This window comes from Aphelocoma coerulescens, unplaced genomic scaffold (genome assembly GCF_041296385.1).
Source record: "Aphelocoma coerulescens isolate FSJ_1873_10779 unplaced genomic scaffold, UR_Acoe_1.0 HiC_scaffold_46, whole genome shotgun sequence".
Classification (NCBI taxonomy): Eukaryota; Metazoa; Chordata; class Aves; order Passeriformes; family Corvidae; genus Aphelocoma; species Aphelocoma coerulescens.
In genome coordinates, this window is record NW_027183804.1 from 1,837,035 (window position 1) to 1,857,373 (window position 20,339).

A 20,339-nucleotide genomic window follows, 5' to 3' on the forward strand; every position below is an offset into this window, starting at 1 on the left:
TCCCAGGTAACACTCAGGCAGGATGGGGCCCTGTTTTGCCAGTGGGCAGGGTCAGCACCAAAGACACAGACACCAACTGAAGGAATTGTGCAATTTATAGAATGCAAATCTGCAAAAAGTCACAAAAGCATAAGCTCAGCAAAGCACATAATCATTAGCAAAGAATCACAGCAGGAGCAGCTCAGCAATGCCCCCAATCATCAGTGCCAAAGATTGCCTGCAGTGATTAACCAAGATCCAGCCCCAGTGACCCTCAGACTTTACCATCACCCAGAGCCACCCATCAGCTGCGGGAAGCTGTCCCAGCCAAGGACTGCAGAGCCACTCCCGGACACTGGGAATTCCTGCAGCTGCCTCCAGCCACAGCTGAGGCTCCAACCCCGCTGCGAGAGGGCCCAGCTTTGACAGTGCTGGAGAAACAAACTGACAGCACTTCCAGTGCGGGAACATCTGCTTTCATCCTCCTCTTGGCTTCCTCCTAAGCCTGGCCAGGGCTCAAGGAGGAGCCCAGGGAGCTGACTTTGACCATACAGCCCCAAACAAGGCCAGATGTGGCCTTGTCCGGTTTCTAAATACAGAAAGGTAAATCTGTGTTTCACCAATGCACAGGTACATAGAACATATTGTTAATAGTACTTTGTTAATGAGTTAATGAGTGGGATACAAAGATAACATTTGGTTGGAAGGTTCATCAGGAGGTCAGCTTTGGCCCAGGGCCTCTTGTTCAGGCCTCACTCAGGGCCTGGTGTTCAGGCCTTGGAACTTCAATTGCTCCTTTGACCTAGAGATGAACTACAACCTTCATAACAATTCTTTCAATAACAGAGTCTTAGATTTAGGTATTAGGCAAAATTGGAGAACAAGAGGTGATGTCTTTAAGTGCTGCTCAAGGTCATCACTCACAGCTATAATTCACATTCCTTTTAAAACAAGCCTCATTAGTTGCTATTCTCTGTTATTTATCAAATCCCCCTTTTTCTAGAGACTGTGTCTCTTTTTAGACAAGTCTCAGTGCTCCATTTCCCAGCACAAAGTGTCACAACAGCTCTGACATGGAATCATAACACACCAAGTGCTCACACTGCAGTGATGACAGTGACTGCCACAAATGCATTTGGCAGCAGCCTCCAGTTTGGCAGCCCCAAAGCCAATCCCAGCAAGGAGAATTTGCTTCTTTCTGCCACTCTTCCACTGCTCTTTCCATCGAGGTGATTCCTGACTGTTGGACTTCAAACCCATCACTGATAACAGTGCAGCATTCCTGTCCTAGAATAGCCCAGGCTCCTCCTTGGCCAGCAGGCAGATAATCCAAGGCCATGCGGGTCTGCAGAGCCCCCGTTCGTGTTTGTTGGAGCTCACAGGATGTGCTGTTGGATATTTTAACAGTATCATTTGCTGCTTCTTCTAATAATCGATTCAGCTCGTTAATGTGAACTCCACAGGACGAGGCAGCACATGTGGGGCACAGGGTGAACCAGAATCTTTGGCTTTCTGAAATCCAAGGCACTCTTTGGGTGGAAAATGTTCTCTTAACATGAAGCTCTTCCTTACAGTTGTTGCTGAAGCACCCTAAAGGGAGGCATCACTCTTTTTCCTCAGTCTCATTGGGGTTAGGAACAATAATTCCATTGTCCATGGAGCTGGCACCTTTTTAATTCCAGAATAATGCCCCCAAGGTCCTTTGCTGTTCAGCTTTACTGCGGTGTAGGGGTAACAAGGCTTGGTGGGTCCTTTCCCCTTTGGCTGGAGAGGTGCCGGGTCCCAGTCCCTGAGGGGCACCCAGGCTCCTGGCTGGAATCCGTGTGGAAGTCACTCAGAGTCACATCAGCCTTCACATGGAGCCCCGTGGATCAGAGCATTTTCCAAAGGGGCCGTTGGGGCAAACAGGGAGATTGGGTCTGGCAGGATCTGTAAAACAATATCCTGTAACATCTCCTTGTTCTCACACAGAACACTTGGCTGCAGGGACACATTCCCATCGTTCTGCCCAGGTTCCAGGATTCAAACAGTGCTGTCTTTCCCCGGAGCTGTTCCTTCAGCTGCCTCGGGAGGGCCTTTGGGCCTCTGGACCCACACTCTGGCTCCATTATTAGGACTGCTGGATCCAACCCCTTTATCTCCACCAACAGTGGTCATTTGAGGTGGATCTCCTTTTTTCACAATTGTTTATAAAACTGCAATATCAATAATTGTGCTGGCCTGTCATGGAGCTAAATAATCCAATCTTGTTCATTATCATTTAACAGAATTACTTTGATCTCTCCTTGATAATCTGCATCAATTCCTCCTCCCAGGACATGAACACTTTGCAGGGCCAAGCTCCAGCGAGCAGTTATCAAACCAAAGTGTCCCGGAGGAATCTGAATTCCTATTCCTGCATTGATAACTCTCACTTGCTTCTGATTTATCCCAATTAATCCTGATGCAGGAAGGCCCAGCCCTGCAGCCTCTGGGGTGGCCCTGTCGGGGCCCATCGCACCCAGAAGGATTTCCCAGGAAGTCCAAGTCTCCCTGTCCATGGGTGGATTTGCAGACTGGGTGCAGCCGGGCACACCCAGGGGTTTCCATTTCCCCAGCGGGGCCATTGTTAAGGCTATGGAGCACATCTGGGAGATGGGTTCTCCATCAGGACGGGTTCCCATCTCCTCCTTTTTTCAGCTGCTCTTTTAACAACCCCTTCATCTGCTCAACCAATTCCTGCAGCTTGTGGATAGGCTGGGATATGAAAAACCCAGCAGTCTTCATCACTGTCTTTTTCACAGGAACAGACAAAGCATTCCAGATCACAGTATCAGCAAACCCTATAAAAACAGCCAATTCCATCCTTCCCTCCTTTATTCATTGTGTGCAATCTCCCAGAGTTTACCAGTGACCTTTGGGTCCTGGCCAATCATTTTCTGGAGGGTATTTAGTGTTACATCCCTGAGCAGCCATGGCTAAAGAATTCGTATTGTCAGCACTATTTCACATTATTATTTATTATCTATACAATATAAATATCATTTTATAGATATATATAAACTAGGATATTATTACTAGTTCACTTGCACAAGAAATTCAAGCTCAAGATTAAAAACTTCTATTGCTCCATGTGGGAGTGTTCCAACAACAATTGTTCCTTCTGTTGGTGCTGTTTCCAATACGCTGTTAACAAAATCCATCCTCCTCTTCCCAAACCCACAAGCTCTTTTCCTTTTTCCATATCCAATTTTGGGATGCATTTTAAGACATCCAGCACTTCAGCTCCTTTTAACCGACTGCCCCATTGCTCGCACGGTGCTCCGACCTCAGCCCACTCCAGAGCCAGGGAACTCCAGGGAAGCTCTTCCCATCCAGGATTTCAGACAGGACTGATTCCTTACATTTACATTTAAAAAATGACATTTTGCTGTGATCCAGCCAGACTACACCAATTTTGTTGTACCGGTGGGCAGGGCGAGCACCAAAGACACAGACACCAACTGAAGGAACTGTGTCATTTGCTACAGCTCAAAGCAGCAAAGAATCACAGCAGGAGCAGCTCAGCAATGCCCCCAATCATCAGTGCCAAAGATTGCCTGCAGTGATTAACCAAGATCCAGCCCCAGGGACCCTCAGACTTTACCATCACCCAGAGCCACCCATCAGCTGCGGGAAGCTGTCCCAGCCAAGGACTGCAGAGCCACTCCCGGACACTGGGAATTCCTGCAGCTGCCTCCAGCCACAGCTGAGGCTCCAACCCCGCTGCGAGAGGGCCCAGCTTTGACAGTGCTGGAGAAACAAACTGACAGCACTTCCAGTGCGGGAACATCTGCTTTCATCCTCCTCTTGGCTTCCTCCTAAGCCTGGCCAGGGCTCAAGGAGGAGCCAAGGGAGCTGACTTTGACCATACAGCCCCAAACAAGGCCAGATGTCGGATTTCATGGCCTAGTCTGGCGTCTAAACACAGAAAGGTCAATCCATGTTTCACTAATGAGGGGATACATCAATCACAGCGCTAATGATCATGCAAATTTCGGTAATGAGCAGATACAAAGATAACCTTTGGTTGGAAGGTTCATCCAGAGGTCCCCTTTGGCTCAGGGCCTGTTGTTCAGGCCTCAGTCAGGCCTCTTGTCCAGGCCTTGGCACTTCAGGGACGTGGTTTAGTGCTGGGCTTGACTGTGCTGGGTTAATGGTTGGACTCGATGAGCTCAGAGGTCTTTTCTAACAGAAAGGAGTCTGTAATTCCAGGATTCTGTCTGCTGCATTCAGCCAGGTCCATGTTGGCAGCATTACTTTGGTCAAAAAGGCTCCTCTTGCTCAGCTCTTGTGGCCTAAGGCTTCAGCTCCTTCAGCTCCTGGTGCTGAGCTGCTCATGCTGAACGAGACGCCTCGGAGAGAAGAATACAGTTCATCCAATTCCTTCTGGCACACGGAGAGGGGAGGCTGTGAAAACAGGAGCATTGTTTGCTGTGGCCTCCTCTGTGCCCTTGACGCCTTTCAGCGCTTTGAAACAGCCAAGAGCTTTCTCCAAGAGTGCAATGAAGCAGCTGTTCCTGCTCCCAGCTCTCGCCCTGCCCAGTCTCTGCCCTTGACTGCTTTTGTCCCTCTTGCTGTGCCCTCTGTGGCCCCGGGGCTCGGTGGCTGCTGCCCAGGGCTGTGGCACTGGCACAGATCCAGTGCTCGAGACCCTCCTTTCTCTGCCCTTGGAGCTGCCTGCTCACAGCAGCCTTTGCCACCTGCAAGCTCCACATGGACAGGGAGTGCCCACCTCTGCTCCTTGCACACCCTGCAGGAGCCCAGGGCTGCCATCTCCAGTCCCTGCTGGCACTGAGGGCTCCCAGGTGCCCCAGGCTGCTGTGGCACCGCTGCCAACGGGAGGGAACAGCGGCAGGGGCTGTGCTGAAAGTCAGCTCCATTTGCTGCTGCTGCTGCTGCTGCTGCTGCTGTGGGGGTCATTTGTCCAGCCCTGCCCCAGAGTCAGGGATCAGATCCAGGCCCTGCTGCTGCTCCCTCGGGATCAGCCACAGTTTGGGTGTTGCTGTCAGTGCCAGCAGGAGCGGGCGCTGGAGCAGCGGGTGCTGACAGTGCCCCAAGCCCCGGGGCCCGAGGGGTGCCTGGGCTGCGGGGCTGGCAGGGAGCTGCCCCTTGTTCTCCCTGTGCCTCACGCAAAGCTGGGCCGCTCACAAGTGGGGCAGCACAGCAAACAGGGAGCCTGCCAGTCTCTGCCAGCCCTGTCTGCTCTGAGATTGGGCCTTGGAGCTGCAGGGGGACAAAGGCAGCTGCTTCTGGTCCCTCTGCGTGTCCCCATGTTCAGCAGTGCTGATCCATCATTTAGGACATGTTTTCTGTTTAATTAATAGAAAAAACAAAAGAAAAAACCCAGAAAATATTATGAAACATAAAACCAAAACCCAAATGTGGAGTGAAAAATCTTTTGTAACTCTGGATTAAGAGGTAACTGATCTTTTCAAAAGACAACTCAGGTATTTGTAAATATGCTGATGGCATTGATCCATCTTACTGACCTCAGCAGTCCTTTTTTCAAGATTTTGGGCTTTGTTTCCAACATTGTTATTTTAAATTGTGGTTGAAGCGATAGGAAATTGATTGTGCCCTGCCTGCTCCGAGCAGGACTGGCAATCTAAACTCTGTCCCACCCCAACTCACTGACAAGATGCCCTTCCTTCTCACCCTGCCAGTGAGCTGCACATTCCCTTGGAAATTGTCAGGGGTTCTTAAAGACACCAAGTCCCACTTAGGGCTTTTTGCTCTGGTTTGGCACTGGAGAAGGGCAATTCTTCATCCATCAGCTCCAGGCTGCACTGCCTCAGGAACACGGCCCACTCGCCAGGTTGGGCCCACTCGTGGCACTTCCAGAGGAGGAAGAAAGTGCAATGGCACAATTCCAGCCCAAAAGGAAGGAAGAGTGGGACAGACAGAACACCCTGTGCAGACCCAGGCGTTCAGCTGGGACTGTGGAGTTTGGGTTCTTGCCAGTGGGATGTGTGTCCCTGACTGCAATCTCTTGGCCTGCACCAGAGTCTCACTCACCTGCAAAAGCAGAAAGCTCCGTCGCTGTGCTCGCAAGGGGCTCGTCTGATGCAAAGCTGTCAGAGCCCTGTGAGGGGAGAGCGGGCCCAGCCGTGCCCGGGGCTGAGCCCCAGCAGAGCCCTGGCAGAGCCCGGAGCAGCCTCAGCATCGGCAGAGCCCGGCTGCAAGGAGAGAAACCAGAACCCGCCCGTCAGCTGAAGCCTCCTGTCCCCTTGTCCCAGCCGCCCGCAGTGCCCAGGCCGTGCTGGCCGTGCTCAGAGCTGGGCCCAAAGCTGCCCAGCATTGCTGCCTTTGGGAGCAGAGCAGGAGGGCAGGACATGTGCCCAGCCTGCAGCCAGCCATGGCACAGCCACCTCCTCAGCAGCTGCCCAGAGCCCAAAAGCAGCTTGGCAGCCACTGAAGAATTGGCTGCAGCCGCCCCAGCAAAGGGGGAACCTTTGGTGCCCGGCCAGGCCGTGCCATGCCCAGCTCTGGCAGCATCCCCCTGGCTCTGGACTCACCTGCACACTGGCCGCGGAGCGTGTCTTTGGAGAAGGTGCCAGAATCAAAGGCCATCATCTTCAGCTGCCACTGGCCAGCTCCAGGAAGAGGTTGTCGGCCTTGAGCTCGTCCTTGGTGGCTCCAGCAGCAGCAGCCCCACCTGCTACAGCTTCTCCAGGGGCTCCTTCTCTTTCCCTAGGGCCACACCAGGCTCTCAGGGTTCTGCCCAGGGCCCCAGCCATCAGTGAACCAGACAAGCAAAACCAGGGGGGATGGTGGCCACCAGTGCTTGCCAGAGCAGGCCTCCAGCTCAGCTGCAGCCCTGATGCTCCCTGCCCAGGGCTACAGGCAGGACAAAATCGTCTGCTTTGCTTTGCCACTGATTGCCAAGAGATGTGTGGGGCTGTTACCTGCCAGGCCCCTGGATCACACTGTGCCTGTGGGTCTCTGCCATCCTCTAGGGCACATGAACACCCTGCAGCCAAGGGGCACTGAAGAGCTCTTCCAAGGACGGCCTGTCCAAGGGCTGCATGGACAAGCACCTCTTAAGAATATCCTGGCACTCTGGGCACAGAAAGCAGAAACCACCAGTCAGCTGTAGAAGGATCCCGCCCGCTTTGCCCCCCGTTCCCGTGCCCAGGCCATGCTGGCTGTGCCCAGAGCTGGGCCTAAACTTGCCCATGCATTCTGTGCTTTGGAGGGCAGCAGGACAGCAGGACATGTGCCACCTGCTCAGAGCTGCCAGAGCGGGATGCTCCTGAGCCCGCTGCTGGCTCCCAGCACTGCTATTCCCCCCGTGCCACAGAGATGAGGATCCACCTGGAGAGAGCCGTCGTGGGAACAGGATCCGCCCCCAGATGATCTCCTGGCCCCTCTTTAACGGGTGCTTCCCCACCACCAGCTGGTACAGCAGGATGCCCAGGGACCAGATCGTCGCTGCCTCGCCGTGGTAGCGTTGGTGGTGGATCCACTCGGGTGGGCTGTACAACAGGGTTCCTGTGGAACACAGACCGAGTCCATCGGGGGATGCTGCTGCTCCCAGAGCCTCGCCCCAGCATCCCTGGGCACGCAGGGGCTGCACCAGTGGCACACGGGGTGACCCGCTGCCCTCTCGCCTGCACCTGTGACTTGTGTACAAACTGGTGTTGGAAAAGAGGCCACTGGTGTTGGGAAAGGGCAGCGGAAGCCCTGGGGAGGCCCAACCATGACATGCAAATGAAAAACCCACCCAGTGGTGGGGAAAACCCACTCTCCTCCCTGCCTGCAGTGCCCCAAAATACATCAATAAGCCAAGGCAAACCAGGGCAGCGGAGCAGTCCAGGCCCTTCCTCGCCTGCACACCAAACCGGCCGGTGCACGGGGTCTGACCCCCCTCTCTGCTACCCCCACGGGGGATTTTGTTGGGCTGGCTGCCCCCGCTCCAGCCCCAGCCCAGGGCAGAGTGGGTGCTGAAGGCTGCCGGCAGCGCCGGGAACTGCCCCCTCCCAGCCCCACCCAAAAGCAACTTGGCTCAAGAATTAATCCCATCCTGGCAACAATGAGGGGAAGCCCCGGTGCCACACCCAGGCTGGGCCATGAGATGCCCAGGAGCATCCCCTGGGAGGGCTCACCTGCAAACTGAGTGTAGGCTGTGTCCTGGAGGAAGGCGCCGCAGCCAAAGTCGATCAGTTTCAGCTGCCCGGTGGCCAGGTCGAGCAGGATGTTCTCGGGCTTGATGTCCCGGTGCAGGACCCCGCAGCTGGTGCAGTGCCGCACGGCCTCCAGCACCTGGCCGAACAGCCCCCGCGCCTCCTCCTCGGGCAGGAACCTCCGCTGCGCCAGCAAACCCGACAGGTCCTGGCACCGCTCCGGACGCTCCAGCACCAGCAAGAAGCTGCTGGGCAGCTCAACCCACTCCAGGAGCTGGATGACACCACGGAACCCAGTGGACACCTTGTGCAGCAGCACGATCTCCAGGGGCGCACGGGCGCCGTCGGGCTGCGGGAGGAGCACGGTGCCGTCGGTGGGGCTGAGGCCGTGCCAGGGCTCTGGGACCCCTCACCCAGCCCGGGACGCTCTGCGCCCCCCGCTCACCCCCCGCCCGCTCTCCCTCCGGGGCTCCCGGCGGCTCCCACCCCGCCGGGCCCCGGCTCCTCGCCGCCCGGCACGCCCCGCCTCTGCCGCTGGCCCCGCTCACTCACCAGCTCGCCCCAGTGCCGGACGCGGTCCCGCGGCACGCATTTGATGGCCACCTGCGAGCAAGGGGCAGCAGCGGGCTGAGCTCGCCGCCCGCCCCGCCGCGCCCCGGCCTCCTCCTCCTCCTCCGCCCTCCTCCTGCACCCTCCTTCTCCTTCTCCTTTTCTCCTTCTCCTTCTCCTTCTCCTTCTCCTTCTCCTTCTCCTCCTCCCCGCCGGCCCCGCCACTCACCGGGGCGCCGTCCGCGAGCCGCGTGCCCGAGAAGACGCTGCCGAAGCCGCCGCTGCCCAGCAGCGAACCCAGCCGGTACCGCTCCTGCAGGGCCTCCTGCGCCTTCCCTGCGGGCGACACGCGGCCGTCAGCGCTCGGCCCGGGGCCAGACACGGCCCCCGACCGCCCCCCGACCGCCCCGGCCCGGGCATCCCCATCCGAACGGGACACCGGCGGCTCGGGGCCGGCGGCCGCGCTGCCGAGCGGCGGAGCTCGGGCCGGGGAAGCCGCAGCGGAGGCGGCGGGAGCGGCCGCGCCCCGGGTGTCCTCCGCGGGCCCCGGGAGGAGCCGGGCCCGGAGCCGAGGCCGGAGCCGGGGCCGGAGCCGGAGCCCGCGTCGGGGCCGGGGCCGGGCTCGGCACAGGCGGAGCCAAAGGGTGGCGATGCCGCCCCAGCCCCGGGCACCGATGCCCGCCCGGCAGCGCCACAGCCAGGACGGCGAGAGCCGGGCGGAGGCGAGACCGCGGCGGGACGCCCGGGGCCGGGGAGGGGGCGGCCCCGCCCGGGGCCGGGGGCGGGCCTGGGGCATGGCCCGGCCCGGCAGGGGGAGGGGGAGAGACCGGGAGAGGAGGGGGACACCGGGAAAGGGACACCGAGAGACGAGGGGGACACCGGGAAGGGGAGGCGGGGGGAAGGTGCGGAACACAGGGAGAGGGAGAGGAGGAGCAAGAGCACGAAGAGGAGAGAGTCTGTAGAGTCGCTTGTGCTGCCGCTGCTGCTGCCGCTGCTGCCGCTGCTGCCGCTGCAACTGAAGCGCCGGGGCCGTTTGTCCGCGTGTCCGCGTGTCCGCGTGTCCGCGTGTCCGCGTGTCCGAGTGTCCGCGTGTCCGTTCCCCCCTCGCCCCACGCTCCCCACGGCCGAGCCCCGCTCTCCCCGGGGGCAGCCCCTGAGTCTGTGCAAACACGGCAACTTTGCCGTGTCCAGCCCGGATCCAGAGTCCTGGCTCCTGCACGGTGGCAGAGGAATCCCCTCGGCTGCTGCTGTGCCTTGGCCCTGCTGAGGGTCAGACACTGCCGGGCCACATTCCCTGCCTGTAGAATTCGTGCCCCACCCAAGCTCTGCACTTTTGTCTCCAGCATTGCTTTCCAATAAAAACAGGGGAAGGCAAACTGTGTGCAGCTCACGGTATTTCAGAGTGTCTAAAACTCGCTAAGGCACAGATCTTAGAGGTGAGATCCATTTGGAATTCATGGCATGGAGAAGCAGTGCAACATGGAAAAGGGGAGCACAGAAATAGAGAGGGAAACACCTCGGATTGTTTCTTTCCATTTTCATTTCACTTCTGGAAAGCTGTTTCAGGTTTCTGGGAATCTTCTCCACAGTCCTGTCTGCTCTTTTCAAGAACCTTTCCTGGGGAGCGAGGTGCAGCTCCTGTCACAAGATGTGCCATCAACTGCAGCTTCTCTTGGCTTCCCACACTGTGAGTGCAGCACGACTGCTGCAGCAAAGCAGGACAAATGCTGGGAGAACTTTACAAGTTGTTCTTTCTTTTCCCTGTGGGCTGGGCAGTTGTGCCATCGGTGAGGTTTTCATTGTGGCTGTTGTAACCTAAGAAACCAGGAGGTGGAACCAGCAATTGTTAGGGACTGCAAGCCAGGGGCATCACTTTGCCTTTACGTGGCAGGGACGACACTACGCACTCAGCACATTGCCCCAGGCATGTGTGCACGGCCCAACAATTTGTCATCGAACAGCGGTGAGCACTTGGATGAAATCAAACTGACTCCTCATACGCAACTCATTCATTATAGAGATGACATCTTGGGCCAGGGCAGCAATGAGGAGGAAGTGCAACAAGTCCTTGAATTAGTTGTGGATCATAGGAAACAGAAAGACTGGGAAATTAACCCTACCAAAATTCAAGTGAAATTTTTGGGAATTCAGTGGCAATGTGGGCATCAGGAAATCTTCCCCAAAGCCCAGCAGAAAATGTTAGAGTTTGCCGTGCCACAAAATAAAAAGGAGGCACCAAGATTTATTGGATTATTCGTCTTTTGGAGACAACATATTCTGCATCTGAGACAAATCTCAACCCCTCTGCATAAAGTAACCAGGGGAAATAGGGAATTGGAATGGGGGAGTGAGCAGCAGGCTGCCTTTGAATTAGCCAAAGAGGCTATTAGCCAAAAAGGCCTTTAGATCTATGGCCTATGCAAAAGGGAGAAGTTGAGTTAAATGTACCTGTAAATGGGTCACATGCTGATGGGAGCCTCTGGCAGAAACAGGGAAAGAAAAAGGTTCCCCCGGGGTTTTGGGGGAGGAAGTTGCCAGAAGCAGGAAACAACTACACACCTTTTGAGAAACAGTTATTGGCATGTTACTGGGCACTGATGGAAACAGAACAACTTACCATAGGGTATGAAGTGGCTCTTCATCCGGAAATTCCTACAGTGCAGTGGGTCAGAAGGTCCCCAAAAGCCCATTGGATTGGGCACGCTCCGGAGTGTGGTACTGTAAAGTGGAAGTGGTATATTCGGGATAGGGCCAAGGTGGGAACGGGGCGGATAGCCACTCTTCATGAGCCAATAGCAGCTGCCCCCGGGAAGGACCAAGAGGTGAGTGCCAACTTCACAGCTGAGAGAGAATCTCCAGGGAAGTGGGAAAAGCCTTCAGATCAACTAATGCCACAGGAAAAAGAACATGCTTGGTTTACAGATGGGTCAGCTGAATATATAGGAGGGAAAAGGTTTTGGAAAGCAGTAGCTGACCATCCTCATTCAGAAAAGTTTTTAGAAATGACCGGAGAAGGGAAAAGCAGTCAATATGCTGAATTCTATGCAATTGATATGGCTTTAAAACAAGAAGATCTAGGAGAATGCCTTTCCTATACTGCTTCTTGGTCGGTAGCTAAATGGGTTCGCTCCGTGGCTACCGACATGGGTAGGCAGAGCCTGGAAAATCTACTCCAAAGAGGTCTGGGGAAAGGAACTGTGGAGTGACCTTTGGGAAATGGTGCAAAGAACTGATGTGACTGTGATTCATGTTGATGCCCATAGTGACACAGACACTTTAGAGCTACTTTATAACTCTGTTGCAGGCAACCGGGCAAAGATTTCCCAAGCCAAACCGGACTTCCCTCCAAAGGAGGATCACGAAGGCCTGGCAAAATGTGCGCACCAAAAATGTGTGCACCTTGGACAAAAAGCCCCTTACAGGTGGGCTCAAGAGCGTGGCATTGCCATGTCACTCGATATGAGTAGAACTAGAATTGCTCACTGCCCCGTGTGCCAACATATGTACAAACGCCCGGTGCCAAACATTGTAAAAGGACAGCTGGGGAGAGGAAAATTGCCCGGACCAACTTGGCAAATGGATTACATTGGACCTTTACCCTAGGACTGAGGGTGTAAATATATCTGCCATAGACACATATCCTGGGTATTTGATTGCCCATCCTTGTGAGAAGGCCACTCAGCATAGCACCATCTGTACTATAGACACAGTAATTCTGTATTACGGAATGCCATTACCGAGTCAAACGGATAATGGGTCTCATTTCCAGAACAAATTCATTCAGCAGTACGCTGAGCAGAAAAACATTCAGTGGGGTTTTCACACACCATGTTATCCCCAAGCTGTGGGATTATCTGAGCAAATGAATGGGCTATTGAAAGAGCAGTGGAGAAACCTGGGAGATGGACACCTGTCCTGGTGGAGAACCCATCTCACTGATGCACTGCACATCCTTAACAATAGGCCCATCAGGGACATGGACACAAAGTCAGGGGATGGCACTCAGAGCCAAAGTATATCATGATTTGGTCAGAGAAACATGGTCTCTTGACACCTCCCTAAGTAAGGGAAGCTCCCAAAGATGGGGACATGATGAACGGCCACCTGAGAGAGTTCTACAACATTATGGACCGGCTCCATGGAGCCCTCGCCAATTGGTGCCAGGGGCCAGAGGACCTGCCTATCATCTGAATTGGATAAGAAGACTGCAAGCTGTCTCGGAGATAATAACTAACCAGAGAGCTGCCGCCCCTGACCTTATGGCCGACCAATCCACGCAAACGCGGAATGCGATTTTCCAGCATCGCGGGGTTTTAGACTACCGGCAGAAGAAGGAGGAGTTTGCAGGAAAGAAAATGAATCCAACTGTCGCTTACAAATTGATGACAATGGAAAAGTAGGAAAACAGACAACTCGGGAGATGAGAAAATTAGCCCATGTACCAACCCAGACATGGGAATGTTGGGAACCAGATATATTCTTGTGGCTGCCAGGGAGTCTGTGGCTCAAAGGGGCCCTTTCTCCTTTCCCTTTGTGCAGCTGCTACCTTCTTCTTTATTCCTTGTTTCATTCCTTGTATTGTACCACTCATCCAGCACACAATACAGGGAAGGCAGCTCGCAGCTACACCTCAAGATCAACCAACCCTATGTGCAACAACTGCAGAGGCCGTCTGACAGCCGTGATTCATCCTGTAAGTCAGAGGAGCGACTGATGTGCTGAGGCCTGAGCAGCAGGCCTCAGCCGGAGCTGACCTACAAGATGAACCCTGGCCAATCTGTGACTAACACCATCAGTATTATTTAGCTAAAAACAGATGACAAAGATGCTTATGCTAGCCATTTAACGCCAAATGGGCTGCTTTAGAAACTTTCCCATAACTGTGTACAGTTATCTGCAAGAAATGGATAATTTAAGAAACTTTCCCCAGCTGACATGAATAAAGGTTTGTTTGCAGGGTGTTTGAGGGGAAACCCTCCCAGGCAAGGCCTGGGCACTGGCCAAGCTGCGGCCCCTGCTGGTTGCAAAGTGTGCCATCAGACCCAGGTGTTTCCGGACTAAAAACACAATCAAGTCACTTGGACTTCCTGATTTGGGCCTATAAAAGCTGGAGACATGTTAGGGGCAAATTTGGAGGCCTCACATACAGGTAGATGCACCCATAGGATTCTCCCAATTGACGGGAAGGGTTCTCCAGATCCTTGCTGCGAAACGGGGCTCCCCAACGGCTGCAGATCTGGATGATGGTAAGGTATTTAGGCAATTGGTGATGCATCTTTCTAAATCACTCTCCTTTCTCTTGGATAGTAATAATTAGGTGCATTACCTTGCTTATTTTTGCTTGTTGCTAAATCCAAGCCCCTAGTTTTACTGAATGTATCGTTTTACGTTTGAGGTTCCTTAATTTCACAGTAAAATAAGAGCATTCTTTCCAGTGCTGTCTGTGTCCTTTAAATCGCCTCTGCCCCTTGGCAGAACAACAGGAGGCCCCTGAGGGGCTGGGGTGGTGGGAAGGCCCGAGGAAGTGGCTGTCAGAGGCCATAAGCAGCCTCCAGGCAGCCGCCTCGTTCCTGCCGCCCGGCTGCTCTGGCGCTTCCCCGAAGCATCTCCCAGGCCTGCGGCAGAAGCCCTCAAGGCCGGGCCTCAGCAGGAGGGTGGGGAGCACCCCGAGGTGCCGAGGCTGGGCTGGCTGGGGACAAGGAGGGCGGGGGGGCCCTGCTGGGGCACGGCCCCTGGCTGCTGCCAAGAAGGGGCGGTGGGCAGAGGCAGGGCTGGCGGCCAGCCCGGGCCCCCGCGGCTGCCCAGGCCACGGGGCTGTGACCGAGGCCCCCCTGACACAGAGCTCTGGGCCCGCACAGCTGCTGCCACCATGGGGAGGGCGGCGATGTCTCCTCGAGCAGGGCTGCCGAGTCGCTGCTGCCGAAACAGCTCTGGACGCCACAGAAACAGCACCAGAGCGTGCACAGGAACAGCAGGAGCCCCAGTGCCGGCACCAGCCCAACAAGGCATCCGCACCAGCCGGAACGCCAAACGGGGCCATACTGTGGGCACAGCTGCACGTGGCTTGGCAAAAGGCTCCAGCAGAATTGGCCACAATGGCTTCCTCTTGCCTTGCCAGCCTCACAGCGACGCTTGGCAGCTTCAGCTGCAGCCTGTGCCCCTGACTGACTTCAGTGGCCGTGCTTGAGGGCAGACTCGCCTTCCACAGTCAGGCGTCCCAAGGCAGCGGCATTGGTGCCATCGTGAGAGAGAGACTCTGATGGGACACAAGCCCTGCACTGCAGGTGCCATCCCTCTCCTGCATGCAGGCCCCTTAAAGACACGTACATGAGCTTCCAAACGAAATCCTGGACTTGCTTGGAACAAAGGAAGATGCAGCTGGCACTAAAGAAAAGCAGGGAGTGCTGGCAGACGTTCGGGGGCGGAGGGAAGCACTTTGCTGTGTGCAGAGGAGATGGCCCGGTTCACAAGCTCAGGCTTTGCTGCCAGAGGATCCTGCTTTGCTCTTGCTGGAGGCCATTCCCTACCAGTGCATGGCCCTCCATTGCTCCTGCATCACGGCTGCTGGACCTGTGGCAGCAAGTGTGTCCCGAGTCCATGTGACAGCAGAAAAGGGTGGGACCTGTGTGCTTCCAGCACCTGTCTTGGCTGCTCCTTCAGGGTGCTGGCACCATCATCAGAGACACAGAACAGCTTCCTTCCTTCTCTCACAAGCCCTTCTCACCCCATTGAAGGGGTGCAAAGCAGCATGATCCCCTCCCAACCGGCGTCTTCTCACCCTCCCAAAATGTGGGGACTTCGCCTCAGCCCACCCAAGTTGTTTGGGGTTTACGGCACCTTCCCCAAATTCACTGCAACCTCCCAGAAACAACTTAGAGGCCCCAAAATGGTCAAAAAGCAGCAGGAGCCTCCCCAAAAGTAGCTCCTGGTTTCCCTCCTGGGAGTGCCCCACTCCAAGTACCCAAACCATCCCATCCCTCCCAAACTTCATCCCACCCCAACGATGCCATCCCATCCCATCCCATCCCATCCCATCCCATCCCATCCCATCCCATCCCATCCCATCCCATCCCATCCCATCCCATCCCACCCCACCCCTCCTGGACACCAATTCCCCTTCTGTGCTTCCTGACTCCCCACAGCCGGGCCTTGGGGCTGACGGATCGAGCCATTTGGGGCTGCCATCGACACATTGGGGCTGGCATTGAGTTTATTGGAGGCACCCGCTCAATCCCTCCATCCCAAATGGGAGTTTGGAACCTCTCCTCAGCCCTTGCTGTGCCCATGGGCTCACCTCAAGTCCCAAAATGACAGCCAGGGCCCCACAGCCCATTCAGAACCTCTCAACATTGCCAGAAACAGCAGCATCCTTCCCAAAATGGGCTCCCCACATCCCTGACAATAGGTCCCCCTTCCAAGTACCAGAGCCCCCCTCTCAGAACCCCTCCGAAGCACTGGGGGGACCCCAAAACTGCCTCAGGAACGGGACATACTCTGACATCCCTTCAGGAATGTGGGATACCCCAGAACCCACTCAGCAACGGGGTCCCCCCGGCCTCATCATGCGCAGCCTTCAGCTGGCTCAGCCAGAGCCCATCCCGCCCTCAGCAGCCCCAGCCCAGCCCAGCCCTCCTGGGCAGGAAGCCCCAATGGCCGAGCCGGCCTGGGACACTTGCAGGGATGCAGGGGCAGCCGCAGCTTCTGGGGCCAGCCTGTGCCAGGCCCTGAGCGCCCTGCCAGGGAACCATTGCTGCCCCACATCCCATCTCAGCCTGTCCTCGGGCAGCGGGAAGCCGTTCCCTGGGGCCCGGCCCCGCAGGCCCTTGGCAAGAGTCTCTCTCCCCCAGCAATTGCTGCTCCTCCCTGCTGCGGGGCCCGAGCTGCAAGTTGATTTTCTGCCGCTGGCCCCGGCCCAGCCCCGAGCCAGGGCCAGCACCTTGCAAGAACTGCCCCCAACAGAGCTGTTCCCTCCTGCAGTAGTTACACCTGCACACCCACAGCGCCTGAGACTGCAAGCAATGAGCATTCCCTGGGCACATGTGCAGCCCAAGCAGCTCGAGGACAGCCTTGCAGCAGGACTGCTCTCAGCTGAGCCAAAAAGGCCCCTCTGGCAGCTGCAGGGCCATCGCAAAGGGCAAGGGCCAGAGCCTGGGCCCACGGGGGAGGAAAGGGCTCTGAATTCCCCTGCCCTGGCACCTCAACCCTGTTCCCAGGCTGCTTCCCACACAGGATTCCTCTGCAGGACTGCGGAAAGCTGAGAGGCAGCTCTGGCTTCTCCACTTTTCCTGTGCTAAAGCTGCCTGGCAGAAGAAATGGAGGGACAGCTCTGGTGGCACAATCCCTCCCGGCCCAGGGCACAGCGCTGGGAAGGTCTTTCCGTGCCGAGGCTTTGCTGCGGCCAAGGAAAGCTCCTGGCTCAGGGTCACCTTTCCTGCTGGGCCAGACCCCCCGAGTGGCCCAGCAGCAGCAGAGAATTCCAGCACAGCCCCGGCACGGGCAGGGCGGCCCTGGGCGGGCTGCGGGAGCCAGCAGCGCCTGAGCTCAGAGCAGCTGAGCCCGGGGGCTCTTGGCCAAGGCCGAGGCCCAGCGAGCATTTCTCAGGTCGCAGGGCGGCCTGGAAAGGTGCTGGGGGGGATCATTCACCCCCCAGTGCGGTCCCAGTGGCTCCCAGGATTTCCATGTCCGTGCTCCCAGCGCTGCTGCCAGCCCTGATCCGTGGGGATGGGAATGTCCCGCTCCCTTCCCGGGGCAGGCTCACACCTGAGCCAGGTGTGCAGGGCAGGACCTTGCCCTGAGCCCAAGCCCTGTCCCCCCTCAGGATCTGCTTCCCATCGGCCTCTTCCTCCTGCGGCCCCAAGCCCAGCTCGGTGCTGAACGAAGGGCGCTGGGCCGGGGTCATCCCCCGGCGGGGGCTGCGCACCCCCTCTGCCCCCTCCCCAAATTCCCTCCCGGGGCAGCAGGGGCTGGCTCAGGAGCCCTGTGGGCAGGGAAAAGGGGGTGACACCGGGATGGGGGGGTCACAAACGCTCTGGGGGGACACACACGGCCCCTGGGGACCCCCCCTCACCTTCTCCTGCAGTGCCAGGAGGATGAACCCCAACATGGAACCCCCGACCCCTGGCAGCATTTTGGGGGGTGGGTCCAGTGGCGGCTTTGTGGCTCTGGCGAGGTCACATCTGCCCTAAAACCCCCTCCCAGCCCCACAGCCACCCTCGGATCCCTCAAACCACCCCACAGCTCCCAGCCAGGACTCCCCCCAACCACTCCCTGCAATAGAAATGGCCCCAAGAGCCACCAAATCCCCTTCCCATCCCCCCCAACACCCACCCAAATTCCCTCCAAGCCACAGAGCCATGCCAGGACCACAAAACTCCCTCAGAGACTGCCCCAAAAGCCCCCCAAACCCCATCCCAACACCTCAAATGGCCCCAAGAGGCTGAAAAGCCCCTCCCAAGGACCCAAGGAGCTCCTAGACCCCCTCCCAGCCCCCATGGCACCGACCAGGACAGGCTGGGGGCCAGGAACATCCACAGCCCAGAGCAGCTCGGGCACTTCAGCAGCGATTTGGGCACTTCGGAGGTCACACCCCAAAGTGGGAGACCCAGGCCAGGGACTGGGACAGACAACCGGAATTCCTGGAGAACAGACGGGCTCAGGTGGACACGTTCTGCCAGCACAACTGTGAGATTGTGGCCCCAATCTCCCTGGCTTTGTGGCTTCACAACTATACTCCCAAATATTTCCCTGAACCACAAATTCATCCCCAAATTGTGGGAAAATGGTGGTGCTTTAGATAACTTTGTTTAATTTATTTTTACCCCAATTTTGATTGTTTTGACAGAATAAACATGGAAATTACTTAGGTTGGAAAAGACCTCCAAGATCATCCAGGGTGGCTTGATGTTACCAGAAGAAGCAATTGGACAGAGCAGATGAAATTTTTTAGGGTGTAAAGGTAAAAAATCAGCTCTTCCCAATGAATTTCCAATGACGATCTGAGTCCCGATGGATGTTCCTGCCCCTGCATTCACCCAGGTGCCTACAGGGATCCAGGAGAACGTGGAGAGCACCAGCCAGGGGTCTTCCCAACCTGGATCACAGGGAATGTGGGTCACCAGGGCTCCGCCAAATGTGGATAGAGTTGGAGCAGAGGACAAAGCTCTTGCCACAGTCAGGGCACTCGCAGGACTTCCCTTAGCGGTGCCTCCGTTGGTGTCTGGTCAAGTTAGAGCTCCAGGAGAAGCTCTTCCCACACTGGGGACACTCGTAGGGCCTCTCCCCGGTGTGGATGCGCCGGTGGGTGATGAGGTCACAGTTGTACCAGAAGCCCTTCCTGCATTCGGGGCAGCGGAAGGGCCTCTCCTCTGTGTGAATCCGCTGGTGCAGGAGGAGACTGGAGCTGGTCTGAAACCTCTTCTCACACTCAGGACACTCGTAGGGCCTCTCCCCGGTGTGGATGCGCCGGTGGCGGATCAGGTGGGAGCTCCGCCTGAAGCTCTTCCCACATTCCTCACACATGTGGGACTTCTCCCCATTGTGAAGCTGCTCATGAACCACCAGCTCTGACCTCTGGCTGGATCTCCGGCCGCCTTCCCGGCACAGGGTGGGTCTTTCCTCCTCAGAGCACCCTGGGCTGCGTTTGCAGCCCCTCCTCCTGCGGGATCTCTGGGGCTTTTCCTCCCCATTGGATTCCTGCGCCGTGGAGCCGCTCAAAACGGCCCCTTCCACCAGGTTCTGCCCTGGGGATTTGTCCTCCCTGGGCTCCGTCCTCAGCTCCTTGTCTGGGGAGGAAGGACAAGGAGAGGATGGGATTTGCCTCCGTGCCACAGGGAAGGGGAAGGAGATCCCCCCAGTCCGTCCCCGGCAGGACGGCGTCGGCAGCGGGGTTGTCCTGCAGCCGGGGGCGATGCTGGGCTGGGAGATGGAGCAGGAGAGAGGGGGAAAGGGGCACTGACTTCCTCCTCACCTGCCTGGGGGTCCCGAGGCATCTTCCTTTTCCTCGCAGCGTCCTCCTCCATCTGGCCATGGGTTGGGAATGGGAAATCCCGGTTTGGGGAGAAACAAGGGATGAGTGTGTTGGGTTGGGGCTTCCTTCTGCCCAAGTCCACCTCTAGAAGTCACCAGGTACCTGGTGTCCATAAAACCAACAAAAAACCAAGACTGACTCCAAAAAAAGCCTCCAGGAGTTCCCCCTTTCCAGTCTCCTCACTTTGGGGTTCTGGGGGTCCCCCTTGTCAGGGCTGCTGGGGGTCCCGTGGGTCCTGGGGATCCCCGTCTCTGGGGTCCTGCTTAGGGATGCTGGGGGGTTTTGGGGGTCCCACAGGTCCCTTTTTTCCTGATTCTGCTTTGGCTCCCAGAGGTCCCAGGGTCCCCTCTTCGACCTCCCTCCACTCCAGGCACTTGGGGCTCCCCCCTCTCCTCACCGCCCCTTTTAGGGCTGAGAGATCCCAACCCCACCTCATCTCCAGGCCCCCCCACCCCTCCAGGCTCTTGGGGGTCCCCCAGCTCTGGTATCGTCCCTCTCTGCTCTCCCCACTCCAGGGGTCCCGTGTTCCAGCCCCCAGCTCTCCTGGGGATCCCCAAAGCCAATGTCCAACCCCACCAGGACCGGGTGATCCTCACATGGACCCCCCAAGACCCCCAAGGGGCAATTATGGCTCAGCTTTG

General features: G+C 56.9%; 2 protein-coding genes across 2 annotated transcripts in view; both read right to left on the bottom strand.

The window, feature by feature from the left end:
* The window catches only part of LOC138101774 (zinc finger protein 436-like), a gene marked incomplete at its 3' end in the record, with an annotated part of 85,810 nt that extends 66,120 nt beyond the window's left edge, over positions 1-19,690 (bottom strand). Inside the window, 2 exon segments of the mRNA XM_068999559.1 lie at positions 18,828-19,261; positions 19,639-19,690. Coding sequence (XP_068855660.1) covers positions 18,828-19,261; positions 19,639-19,690 — 486 coding nt within the window.
* LOC138101756 (serine/threonine-protein kinase pim-1-like) lies at positions 6,953-9,098 on the bottom strand. Its single transcript, XM_068999541.1, is given in 6 exon segments — positions 6,953-7,059; positions 7,315-7,491; positions 8,106-8,472; positions 8,676-8,726; positions 8,902-9,069; positions 9,072-9,098. Coding segments are annotated over 6 exon segments (897 nt in total).
* Positions 19,691-20,339: the final 649 nt, after the last annotated feature.